Source organism: Rhineura floridana, chromosome 20 (genome assembly GCF_030035675.1).
Source record: "Rhineura floridana isolate rRhiFlo1 chromosome 20, rRhiFlo1.hap2, whole genome shotgun sequence".
Classification (NCBI taxonomy): domain Eukaryota; kingdom Metazoa; phylum Chordata; class Lepidosauria; order Squamata; family Rhineuridae; genus Rhineura; species Rhineura floridana.
In genome coordinates, this window is record NC_084499.1 from 684,440 (window position 1) to 696,691 (window position 12,252).

Genomic DNA, 12,252 nt, shown 5'->3' on the forward strand with positions numbered 1-12,252 from the left:
CATGTGCCTACTGGAAGCTCTGGGCCAGAAAGGCTACAGCCATCTCATAGAGAACACACTCCTGTATGTGAGTGTATGATTTGTGCTGGCCCAAAAGATATTTTGATGTGGGGACTTCCCAGTTACTTCTTTTCCTTCTACATATTTTGTCTTTTTTGGGTGTGTGTAGATACCCTTGAACATGCCATGCACTCATGGGAAGTTCTGGGCCGTGTGAGATTCCATGGCATTTCATAGAAAATATTTGCCCATATGGAGTTTACTGTAAACAGACATCTCCTTACTCTGCTTTCAGCAGTAGGAAATGGTGAAGGTAAATTTGTGCACAGAAGGGAACAACAGCAAAATTACTTTTTCCAGGATTTATTGATGTAGCCAATACAAGATACAAAAGACGCACAAAAGTGTCCACAGCAAGGCTACGGCCAGGGGGCTGGGCGCTCTTTTCTGTCCCGGTGGCAAGAGGCCTTGCTGGGGTGCAAACGGATTGCTTCGCTCTGGCCTGAGATGGTGCTTGTCGCCTTGCTCTCTCCCTAAGGATGGAAGAGCAGGCAAGCTGGTAGCTACAAATGGAGAGGGTCTGCCAGACAAAAGGGACTCTGGGACTGCCACAGGAGGCTGTTTCAATAGAAAGCAAGCAGCTGATCCATATGACTCTTGCAAAAGAGGGAAAACGTGTGGTGTTTGTCTCTCCTACCCAGCACTATGGAGAGGAAAGCTGTTTTTAGGGACATAACAGCTGCCTGTGGTATCTAGAGATTTACCTCCAGGATTGGAGAGCACCAGCCTCGCCTCTGCCTCAGTTCCCCAGGAGTTGCTCTATGGGCAGGTCCTGAACACAAACCACAGTTGTGGGTCTGTGTACAGACACTTAAATTCCTTAAATGGTAAAGGCCATGAGGATGCAAAGCCCCCCCCCCAGGTTTTGTTAAGCAAAAGCTCCCTTCTTGCAAAGTAATGTCACCACTTTTTTAAAAAAACAGCTGGGGAGGCGTGCTGAAGTTGTCCTTTGGGCTGCATGGAGGCCTGTCACCAGTGTGGGGAGCTGGAGAGGAAAGTGCCGCTGCAGGTCATTTTAAGGGCTGCAGAGGAAGATGCTGGTGCTGCTTTCATGAAGTGGCCCAGCCCGTTGCCTTCTCAGAAGTGGTTACAGAGCCCCCTGGAGCCTGGCCTGCAGCTGGAGGGGCCCTCGAGGGAGATGGTAGCTCTGCCTTTGGGTAGGCTCTCCTGGCGCAGGCAGCCGCCCCACCACCTCAAGCCTCTCCGTTGCATGGGGTATCTTCTTGCCCCACAGCCAATAAGCCACATGGGCAAAGCCCACACTTGAGTCCCCAGACAGAGCACCTCCTGCTCCTCGCCAGCCTGTGCCCATGGGCCAGCCCTGGGGGGGGGGCCCTGAGCACAAGGTCTCCCCTCCCAACGCGGGGGCTACAGGAAGGAGGGAGGCCCTCAGGCAGAGAAATGAGGGCTTCCCACACCCCCGCCCAAGCTCCCACAGGAGCTACAGTTTCAAGGGGAGGCGGGGGCTGTGCCCCCCTACTAGGACTCGGGCGAGGAATCAGAATTCACATTTGTTGCAGGCAGCCTTAGCGGCAGAGCCTGCTCCCAAGTGATGCCTGGCCCCACGGAATTGTGCTAATGGGACTCCCAGGTGGTGACTGACAAGTTCACAGTGCCCCCATGTTCAGTCGCCTCCAAGGTCCAAGGTGTGTGGGGGGGTCAGTCACCAGTCTAGACTCTCCTTTCGGCTTGTGAACTTCACACTCTTCTCACTGTAGAACTGGGCAAACCACCGCCGGTGCCTCTGGATCGTTGCGTCCTCCTTCACCAGGAGTGGCCTGGAGAGGTGTTGCTTGTTGTTCCAGATCATGATGTCCCGCTCGAACTGGAGGGGGGGGGAGAAGACAAACAGCCCAGTCAACACCCCTCCCCACTACGCCGCCTCCTTTAAAGACAGGACACTCTTCTGCAGGGCTGCTCTCAGGACTGCGAAAGCAATGTGTGCTGGGACAAGGCTGCTGAAGAGCCCAGAACCCCACCGTGAGGCCTCTGGAAAGATCCCTTGGCCACCCTGAGCCCGTTGCCATCTTGCAGAAGGTGCCTCAAAAGGGCTAGAAACTTGCTCTAGTTCCAAAAGAAAAAGCAGGGGAATTCACAGGCATTTTGCCCCCATTCATTGGGGTTCCTGTCCTGCCACAGATTTCTAGCACAGCCAGAGCCCTGGAAGGACTCAACACCATTGGAGCCTCCAGCCTCTTTCTCCAGGTGTGCCTCAGTGCATCCAAGAACCTCGACACAATCACCTGAGCTGCCAGAGTGGGGCCGCAGTGGAGTACAGAGCAACCCCCCTCACCCCCCCCCCAAGCACTGAGGAACAGGCTAGACTTTGTCCACCACCACAGGAAGGCAGATCCAGGTCTGGCTCATTTCCCAGCCCATGGGAAGGTCTCGGCTGACCCACAGAATGTAACAGAACTTGGGGGCCTGCTCACAGCCCCACGGCTCACCTGGAGAGACTCTGCCCACAGCATGAACTTGGGAATAAAGGCTGGAACATTCTTCTGGTAGTACATCTGATGGACAACGTGCTGCAGAAGAGGCTCTAGGGGCGTGATGCTCTGGATGAGGATCCCTTGACCCAGGAACCGATGCTTGAAGATCAAGAAAACCAAAGCGGGACCCACCTGGTAGGTGCAAAAGGCGGGAGGGAGGGCAGATCAATCAGCCGCAAGTGAGAGGACATTTATTCCACACCAAAGATAGCAGAGGCTGAAACAGGGTTGCACGCATGACACTGCCTTATGACCCTCAGTTGGTCCACAGGCACATCTGTGCCAGTAGTGCCTCCACTGACTGGCAGCACTGAGGCCTGTATGTGGACTGCAGAGCTGGGCAAACAGGGCAGAAAAGGGCAGCCAGAATGATCAAGGGGGTGGGGCAGGGAACGGTTGCAGCGCTCGGGGCTCTTTCTGGCTTAGGGGGAAAGGGGGAGAAGGGGGAGGCATGGCAGGGGGTGCAGAAGGTGGCATGGCGTGGCAAAAGTGGGCAGACATTGTCCTCCCTCTCTCCCCCCAATGCCTGGACCAGGTGGGGGTCACCCAGGAATGCTGAGTGCCGACAGCGCCAGGAAAGGGCGAAGGAGACTTCTCCAAAGAGGGCACAGCCAAGCCATGGAATGGGCACATGGCCACCACCAAGAACTGGGGTGGCTTTAAGAGGAGGAGGAAAAGGCAATCGGGGGGCTACCAGCTGCAATGACTCAAGCGCTGCATCCAGGGTGGGAGACCTTGGAATCCCAGTGGCTGGGAACCACCAGTGCGGACAGCTGCCACTGGGCTTCCCCCACTGGGGGTTCTGGCTGGCCACTGTGAGCCCAGGTGGGCCCCTTGGGCATCACCCAGGAAGGCTGTGCTTATGTCCTCCCAACCTTCAAGTCCTGCAGGCAGCGTGAGAACTCCACCACCGCACAAGCCTTTTCACAGACACAGCAGCGGAGGAAGAGGAACATCTTTTCTGGACCCCCGAAGGCCATCCACTGGCCACCGGCCCCTTTTCCTCACTCCAGAGCTCCACAACCGGTACAGCATACCTGCTTGGCTGAAACGGACAGATCCATCAAGCGGAAGTGCTTGCCAAAGATAGTGAGGCGATGGTTCAGGTGCAGAAAGGAACAGTGAGTGTTGGGCTCCGGATCAGGCTGCCATTCTGCCTAGTGGAGAAGAAAACGAGGGCTGGGGGACACCCAAAGGGTTCTCAGGCATTCTAGTCAACCCCCCCCCCAAAAAAACACCCACAGGACAAATACACCAGTGAAGCGCTCCTGTGGGCATGATGGGGCAGAGAAACAGCCCAGGCAGGCAGCAAGTCTCTTTGCCCTGCAGCCAGCACAGAGATCCTTGGGCACATCAACCACATTGTAGGCTGGTGTAACAGGCGCTCCATTGCCCACAGAGCCAACCTAAGGGCAAGGCAGGTTTCCAAAGGAATTCTCGGTGCCATTGCCAAGCTGCAAAATGCCAAGCCTTTTGGGAAGAAAGCCCCCTTCTTAAATTCTATTTTATTTTCATTTTGTTCGTATAATCACATCCATCCTTCTCAGGGGTACATATGCAAAACCTGCTTTGCTGCAAGTCCTCAGCGACCCCCAAAGTTCAGGCACCCCACTGTACATCTCCTGCAGAGTTTATGGCTTATTATCGTGATATGCAAATGTGATAGTGGAACTCTCTCTCTCTCTCCAATTAAATGCAGGTGGCTCAAGCCAGCCAGCCATGCCAGAACCTCCAGGAGGCTGTAGAAATGCCCAGAATGACCAGCCAGTCAAAATGGAGTGACGAAGGGCAAATTCCGGCATGTGGTCAGCAGCCCTCAGTCAGGGCAGAGAGATCCCTGAAGCTGCTGCAGAGACGCTGCTCCCAGGAGACCCGTTACCTGCCACTGATGCTCAAAGAAAGTCCAGAGATTTGACTTGGTGTACTGCAGGTCCACTCCGTTCATAAACCAGGGGCCGTGGAGAAAGGCGAGGTGGGCCACGTCAGCTGCATTCTCGGGGATCTCCTGGCATGATAGGAAGGAGAGCTGTTTGCAGGCTGCCCGATGAAGAGGAGGCCCCAAGGCAAGTGGGAGAGGACCCTTCCCAAGAGCAACTGCCACCAGTGGTCAGCACCGGGCCAGATGGGCCAAGGGCCTGTTCCCAAGGGGCTGCCGGCCCACGTCTGTCTGCACAGCTCTCCAGGGCTCGCAGGCAGAGTGGGATGCCGGAGCCCAGCTGTGCAGCTGGAAATGCCCTTTTTGAACCAGTGCCACTCCCTGCCAGGCCTTCTGCTGCGCGCAAGGGAGGCTCCACCTCCAAGCAGGCAGGCACCTCCATTCCCAAGTGGTGGGAGGGTTTGGCAGCTGGAAGCCAGACAGGTAGAACCAAGGAAAGGCACAAGAGAGCAACAGGTGGACTCTCATGCAGATCTGCCCCCAGGGCAAGAGGCTCCCCCCCGCCCACGGCCCCAGGGGCATGCTGAGTACAGCACTTCCACCCAAATCCCAGCCTCCCCACTCCCAGGGGCTCCTCATGCTGCCAGCCTGGGCCTGCTGCGCTCCCTGTCTGGGGCCAACTGGTCACACACAGCGGCATCCGTGTCCCGGTTCCCCCTTGTGTCAGGCACACAGAAAACGACACATCGCACAGAGAGACAAAAGTACCTGAATATGAGCACTGACAAAGTGCTCGGTGATGCCACGGAAGACGCACCTCTGGGGCAAGAGGTCCTCCTGCTTTGGAACTTGCCAGGTGGGGTCAATGCCATCGCAGTGGTACCACACAAAGATCATGTCGCTGGCTTCGCACGACGGCCAAACCTTGATTTTTGCGAATTCAGGCACTGGAAGAGATGGGGGGGGGGTCAGAGGCAGCCCTGCGAGACATAAAGCCGCATGTTCGGCCTCTGCAAGACAACACCCAGCTTTAAATCATTGGTATAAAGGTTGGTGCTATTGTAATAAAGAGGGCTTCATGAATTCCACCCTTCCCCAGCTAGCATGGTTGCATGACACTGGGGCTGATGGGATTTGCAACCCAAATCATCTTGAGGGCAGGCAGGTTGGGGAAGACTGCCTTGATCAGTTTGCCTTAAAGTAGGCTTGGGGGACCTCTGCGCCTCCAAGTGCTGCTGGGTGATTTATTTTATTTTATTATTATTATGAGATTTGTTAGTCGCCCATCTGGCTGGATAGCCAGCCACTCGGCGACGTACACGATGGCTCTTACCTTACCTATGTGACGTCCAGTGCCATAATGAGCCAAGGGGGGACTGGCTCTTATGCTTTCTTGTTAATGTTGTAGCATCGAGGCCGACAAGGAGCTCTCGTACGGACAGCAGGCGGCCAACCTGATCCAAGACACGGGCCAGCATCTCACTGTCTTTCCTAATGACCACCGCCGTTATTACCACCATGGGCATGGAGACATGCGGGTCCAGCCCTTGGGTGCTGACTTTCTGGGATGTGGAGGAGGCCAAGTTGCTGGGTGCCAACACCCAGGACTCTGAGCCCGAGGTCCAAGTTCGAGTTTATTGACTTTACACTGCCCAGCTAGACTCGGATGCCGCCCGAAGCGGGGGGTGGGGGGTGAAGTGGGTGGTGGCGGCAGCAGCGGAGAAGAAGGAGGAAGTTCTGCACAAGGCACCCCTGGAGTCCCCAGAGGGGCAGTGAGGTTGCCCTCTGTCACCTCGCCCAAGAAAACCAGGACATTCCCCTCCCAACAACAAACATATGACACTATAGACAGGGTTGCAAATACAATTCCACTGGCTTTGAGGAGACTGGAATTTAACACAGAAAATGCAGTTACTTGTACCACGGATAAAGCTACCATTAAGAGCTATTATGTGTATTGTTATTTAATTTTGCAGATTGTATTTTGTATTGTTTTATTGATGCATTTTTATATTGTATTTTATATTTGTGTTTTTTGTAAGACGCCTTGAGGTCCTTTGGCCAAAAGGCATAAATAAACTAATAATAATCATCCCTGAAACGAGGCCAGGGGTGGCTGGATGAATAAAGCTGCCCAGGCAATTGGCAGCGTGGGTGAGTTTAAGAGTGTCATTATTCCCAACCACTGTGCATGCTGGCTGCAGGGCAGATAGAAATCGGACTCCAACCACATGGGGAGGGCGCCACAGGTGCCCCTGAGGGGGTGCACAGTCTAAAGATTTATCATTTTTAAAAAGGGTTTTAAAAGGTGTTCACATGCTTCTTTTTTTATAAAAAAACCACAAAACAACCCACAGTATAAGTACTTAAACATGGAGATGGCAAGAACCATCCTGGGATACATTTCCCTTCTCTCTCCAAAAAGGGATACCTCTTTTAAGGTGACGCTGGACACATGTCCAGCCTCTCAGCGCCAAAGGAAACCTGTGTCTTCCTTCAGAATGCTTCTTTTCACAAGTCATGCAGACGGAACAAACCACCAACATTTCTGCCAGGCGCCATCTCTGCTAATGACACCTTACCTGGGGGTGGCTAACCCATGGCCCATAGGCCTTAGATGCCTGCTCCCCAGATGGGTTTTGTGCCCCCCCCCCAGATTTGTCAGTGGCCACTGAAGTGGCAAGTGGCGGGGGGGGGAGTTTTTCCATTATTTTTTGTTATTAATTTCTTCCTGTGGTTTTTTTACCTTCTACAGCATTCCCAATATTGCCTGAGGGCCCCACTGGTATTGTGGGGTGAGTCACAGTTCAATTCTCTCCAAAATGGGCTTCCTTTTGCTGCTGTGAACATCTGTGTTCAGCATTTCTAGAGCACTCAAAAACACTCGCGCTTGTCTTCAGCAATTTCAAGCACGGCCACACCTGCTGTTCTGCTTCAGCCTTGGCCACTTTGACATGTGGCCCTCAGGGGCTTGGCTGTGGTCCAATGTGGCCCTCAGCCCCCCAACATGTCAGCCACTCACCCCTGCTTTACCATTCTCATATGAAAAGGCTGGAGGTGTTAATAAGCACATCTAGGAGGCAGCAACGTCCTGCTATATGTATATATGAATGATATATTATTTTGGCTTTTAATTATATTGTAAGTCACTTGGAGACCTTTGGGTAGCAAGCAACTAATCAAATAAATAAATAAAAGCAGCCACATGGTGAAAGTAGTCACCTTTTTCAGCGTATGGGATCCTGGTGCACTTGCCATTCGCCCCGTGGAACTGCCAGCCGTGGAAAGGACACTCAATACAGCTGCCCACCACACGGCCACCGATGGCCAGGTTGGCACCAAGGTGAGGACAGTAGGCGTCAACCACGTGAGCTTTCCCGTCTGCGTCCCGGAACACGGCAAACTGCTCGCCTGCAGGGTGGAGACAGGACAGAATTAGGCCAACTGGACTGACCCACAGATGAACCCCACCGGGGTGACTCCATTCACCCTCAGCCAAGGGGCAGGAGCTGAAAGGCCTGCCCCAGCCTGAAGGGGCCTCTGCAAGTTGGCAGCTTGCAGCGGCTCCCCTCCATTAAGTGCTGAATGCAAGAGTGGCGGACCTGGTGCTCCCACCCACAGATGCTGTGGGGCTCCCATCAGCCCCACAGCCAACGATCAGGGAGCTGTAGAGTCCGGCAGCAGCTGGAGAGCCACAGATGTGCCCCAATCCCTGGCTTCAAGGGGATGCTGAGGCCAGGCAAAAAGGAAGGATGTCACAAGAGGTGGCACTCACTGAAGAGCTTTTAAAATGGATTTTGTGTGTTGAAAGCTATTAGCCACGACAGCTGAAATGGAATTGCCATCGTCAGAGGCAGCGTACCTCTGGGGCCAAAGGGGGGAAGGTGGTTTCCTCTGGGAAGCTCACAAGCAATTTCTCCTTCTAGTATTGCCTACTCTGAACGGCAGCAGCTTTCCAGGACCTCAGGGAGGAAGGAAGTGGCACTCTCCCATCACCTGACACCCTGCCCTGCGAGCCTTCTGGAGATGCCTCTTACGCAGGCACAGGGATTCAAAAAGGAAACGTGTCAGCAGTTGTGGAGTCAGAGGAGATTCTGCAGGCGCTCTTCATGGCAAGGGATTCTGGGTGGGCCAACAAAGGTCCGATGGCTTCAGTGCCAAGCCAGGTTTTCTCTTACATAGGTTGATTCCACCCCCCACCCCACAAATATGTTTTAAGTCGCTTGAACATGCAACTAATAATTAAATTAATTAATTGTAGCCCACCCACTCCCCAAAAAATTCAGCCTGCTTGCTCGCAAGCTTGCTTGCTATTTTTTGACGTTTGGGTTGGTCGCAATAAAGGGATTTTGGCTTTATGTATTTATTTCCAGAATAAAAATGGGAGTTTAACCACTTTCACTGTGCATGCTAATGTAAGCTGCTGCCTCCTCCTCTGGTTAAGCTATTTGGTGTTTTTATTTATTTGGCATGCAGAGGATTAGCAAATAGCTCTCCCGGTGGTGAGTGTGTCATCCCTGCAGTGAAATAAGTAGTGCCACTTCACCCCTGCTCCCCATTTTGGTTGCTCAGAGGCCTGGATCTCCAACCCTCAGTAGCAAGACTAACCTGCAGCCACACCATCCCAGAGCATTGGCAGCCACTGGGTGGCACCCTGGTCACAATCAGGCACAGCCAGTCAGCAGCCACATAGAGAAGCGGACAACTGGCAATGGGTTGGTGGTGGAGCGCATTGCTAAAATTGGGAGCTGGGGGGGATTTATCCCAAAGATGCCTGGAGCCTGAGCCGCTAATCCTCCGCAATCGAGGAGTTCTTCCCCCAACTGAGCTAGGAAGGCTGGTTCCTTCTTGTTGTGGTTTAATGATGGCTGTATATTATTTTGTGGTGTTTCAGTTCTGTTCTGAGAGCTGCACTCTGGTGAAAATGGCTGTGCAGAACACTCAGAGGGAAAAGAAAAAGAAAGGGTCTCCCTGTGGGCATCCAGCCTCACCTGCGGAAGAGAGGAGTCAGCCTTAAACTGACCTGGGCCCACCATCCATCTAGCTACGTATTGTCTATATTGACTGCTCTCCAGGGTGTCAGGCAGGCCCACCTGAAGGTGCCATGGAGGGAACCTGGAGGGGACCTTCTGTGTGCCAGGTTAGCTGAGTTGGTTTGGAGCGCCTCCGCGAGTTTTGTGCGCAGGTGCGAATCCTTACGGAAGCAGCACTCCTCTCCTGAGACAGAGACTTCAGGATTGGAAAGAAGGAAGCCACTTATTTAAGCAGTACAGGCTTGGTAGGAAAGATCCTAGTTCTTGCTAACTCTCCAAGTTGGAGATGCAGAAGACCCAGCCCGGTCTTTCCCCTCATGCTGGGGGGCAGGGGGAGAGATACGAAGGGAGTTGCAAGGGGAGTCCCCCTTGGCCCTTTGAAGTTTAAGTCAGCAGGGAGTTCAAGGGTCAGGGAGAAGGTTAGCAGTTAAGGTTTGTCTTAAACCAGCCAAAGCTGAAGTTGCAAGCCCAGCATTCCTGCCACGCAAGGCAGATGGTCTGCCACGGACAACGGCCCTTCTCACGTTCACAAGGCCTCACTTCAGTTCAGAAGAGTCTCAGCTGAAATCTGTTTTGCATCTGTCCTCCCCTCAGTGAGGGCAACCAAACGGCAACCACTGTCATGTGAACTTTTAACACTTAACACTAACAAGCTGCTTTGCTCAACCAGTATTTATTTATTTATTTCAAATTATTCTACACCGAGCGCCATCCAGATTCCAGGCCAGAGTACCATAAGGAAAAGACACGACAATATAGTTTATACAAGCAATAAAACTGAAAGAGGCAACTATCAAGTGAACAGAGGCCATAAGGACCAATTTAAAACGCCTGGGCAAATAAAAATGTCTTCACCTGGCACAATAAGGTCCAGTTATTTCCCATCTTTCCTCCAAGAAGAAGAAGAGCAGGCATGTCATTCCCTCCCAACAGCCCTGTGAGGTAGAGGTAGAGGTAGAGAGAGGTAGAGGTACATTTTTTTCTTTCTTTCTTTATTATTTGATTTATATCCCACCCTTCCTCCCAGCAAGAGCCCAGGACAGCCCATTTATATCTGGCAGTCAGTTTAGAAGCAGATGCATAGAACAGAGCAGCCAGAGAGAAGCCGTGATGGCTCAAGATGGAGGACAATTCCGTGCAGCGTGTGTCATCTTTGGCTCAGGGATGCTTGTATCTTTGTGCACATTGCACGTCCCACTGCTAGAGAACAGCTTCTGAGAAGAAGTTGGTGCAAAGCGGCTGGAGAGCCAAACAGTATCGAAGTGACAGAATAGCATACAGCATGTGTGTCGAGCCGACACTACGCAAAGGGGCACTGACAGTGGAAAAATCCCTGGTGCAAAGGGCTCATGCACTTCTCTCATTCCCTGTCCCAGACAGATTAGGCCATTCATAATATTGTGGGTGCCACCCTATTACCTCTTTTTTATTTATTTATGAATTTATTTATTTATGTATTATTTGATTTATATCTTGCCCTTCCTCCTACAGGACCCCAGGGCAGCAGACAAAAGCACTAAAAACACTTTAAAACATCATAAAAACAGACCTTAAAATACATTAAAACAAAACAACTTTAAAAACATTTTTTAAAAAAGCTTTGAAGACATCTTAAGAAAAGGTTTAAAAACATTGTTTTTTTAAAAAACGTTTAAAAACATATTAAAAAGCAACTCCAATACAGATGCAGACTGGGATTTTTTTTGTTTTCTATCAATCCCATAATACCATTAGGTTTATACAAACATTGCCAATGTAACTTTCAGCTGTTTATTCCAGCATGAATTAATGTACCATGGTTTTTCATTACAAAATCTAATTCTTATGCATTTCACCCCTTTAGTAAATCAGTGTATTCATTCCAGTGATAATTTGGAGTTTGGGTTTTTAGTGACAGGTTGTGTTTTCCTGCTTGTTCCACCAGGTTGCTGCTTAGCCAGTAGAACCAGGCTGAGGAGTCCCAGGAAGGCTGAGGTATGGGCCAGAATCTGGTAGTGCCTGCATGGCCCTTAACTGGATCCACTGATTTAGAATTTAGAACCTTATTTTCAGGGCTAAGCACCCTCCCCCCAACTCAAATCATCAAAGGCATAGGTGAAGCTGCCTCAAACTAAGTCAGACCACTGGATCCCCACCTCCAGCTCAGTGGTCCCTAAACTCTTTTTTCCTCCACAGACCATTTGAAAATTGCTGATGGTCTTGGCAGACCACTTAATGGTTTTTCTGCCTGTGGTAGCAACTGTAATGTACTGTGCTAGATACCGTGTTGTATGTATTACAATACGGCATATAGCACGGCAAGTAAAGTAATGCTCAAGATTCTACAACAAAGGCTCTTACCATATATGGAGCCAGAAATGCCAGATGTCCAAGCTGGATTTAGAAAGCGAAGAGGCACCAGAGATCGTATCGCAAAAACGGACCAAGGAATTTCAGAAGGAAATCACCCTGTGCTTTGTAGACTACAGCAAAGCACCCTGTGCTTTGTAGACTACAGCAAAGTAGATCATGGAAAACTATGGAATGCTTTAAAAGAAATGGGGGTGCCAGAGCATCTGATTGTCCCAGTGCGCAACCTGTACTCTGGAGAAACCAATTGGTTCCCCATTGGGAAAGGTGTGAGACCGGGGTGTATTTATCACCCTATTTGTTTAATCTGTACGCAGAACATACCATACGGAAAGCGGGATTGGACCAAGATGGAGGAGGTGTGAAAACTGGAGGGAGAAATATCAATAATTCAAGATATGCAGATGATACCATACTCTTAGCAGAAACCAGTAATGATCTG

The 12,252-nt window shown here is 51.4% G+C and overlaps 1 protein-coding gene across 1 annotated transcript in view; it reads right to left on the minus strand.

Moving 5' to 3' along the window:
- Positions 1 to 1,711: 1,711 nt before the first annotated feature.
- The window catches only part of LOC133373964 (cholesterol 7-desaturase nvd-like), a 39,882-nt gene continuing 29,341 nt past the window's right edge, over positions 1,712 to 12,252 (minus strand). The window contains exons 3-8 of the mRNA XM_061604461.1: positions 7,651 to 7,839; positions 5,197 to 5,375; positions 4,432 to 4,557; positions 3,590 to 3,709; positions 2,508 to 2,684; positions 1,712 to 1,885 (exon numbers count right to left, since the gene is read on the minus strand). Coding sequence (XP_061460445.1) covers positions 1,724 to 1,885; positions 2,508 to 2,684; positions 3,590 to 3,709; positions 4,432 to 4,557; positions 5,197 to 5,375; positions 7,651 to 7,839 — 953 coding nt within the window. The 3' untranslated portion in view covers positions 1,712 to 1,723. The remainder of the gene's footprint in view (positions 1,886 to 2,507; positions 2,685 to 3,589; positions 3,710 to 4,431; positions 4,558 to 5,196; positions 5,376 to 7,650; positions 7,840 to 12,252) is intronic.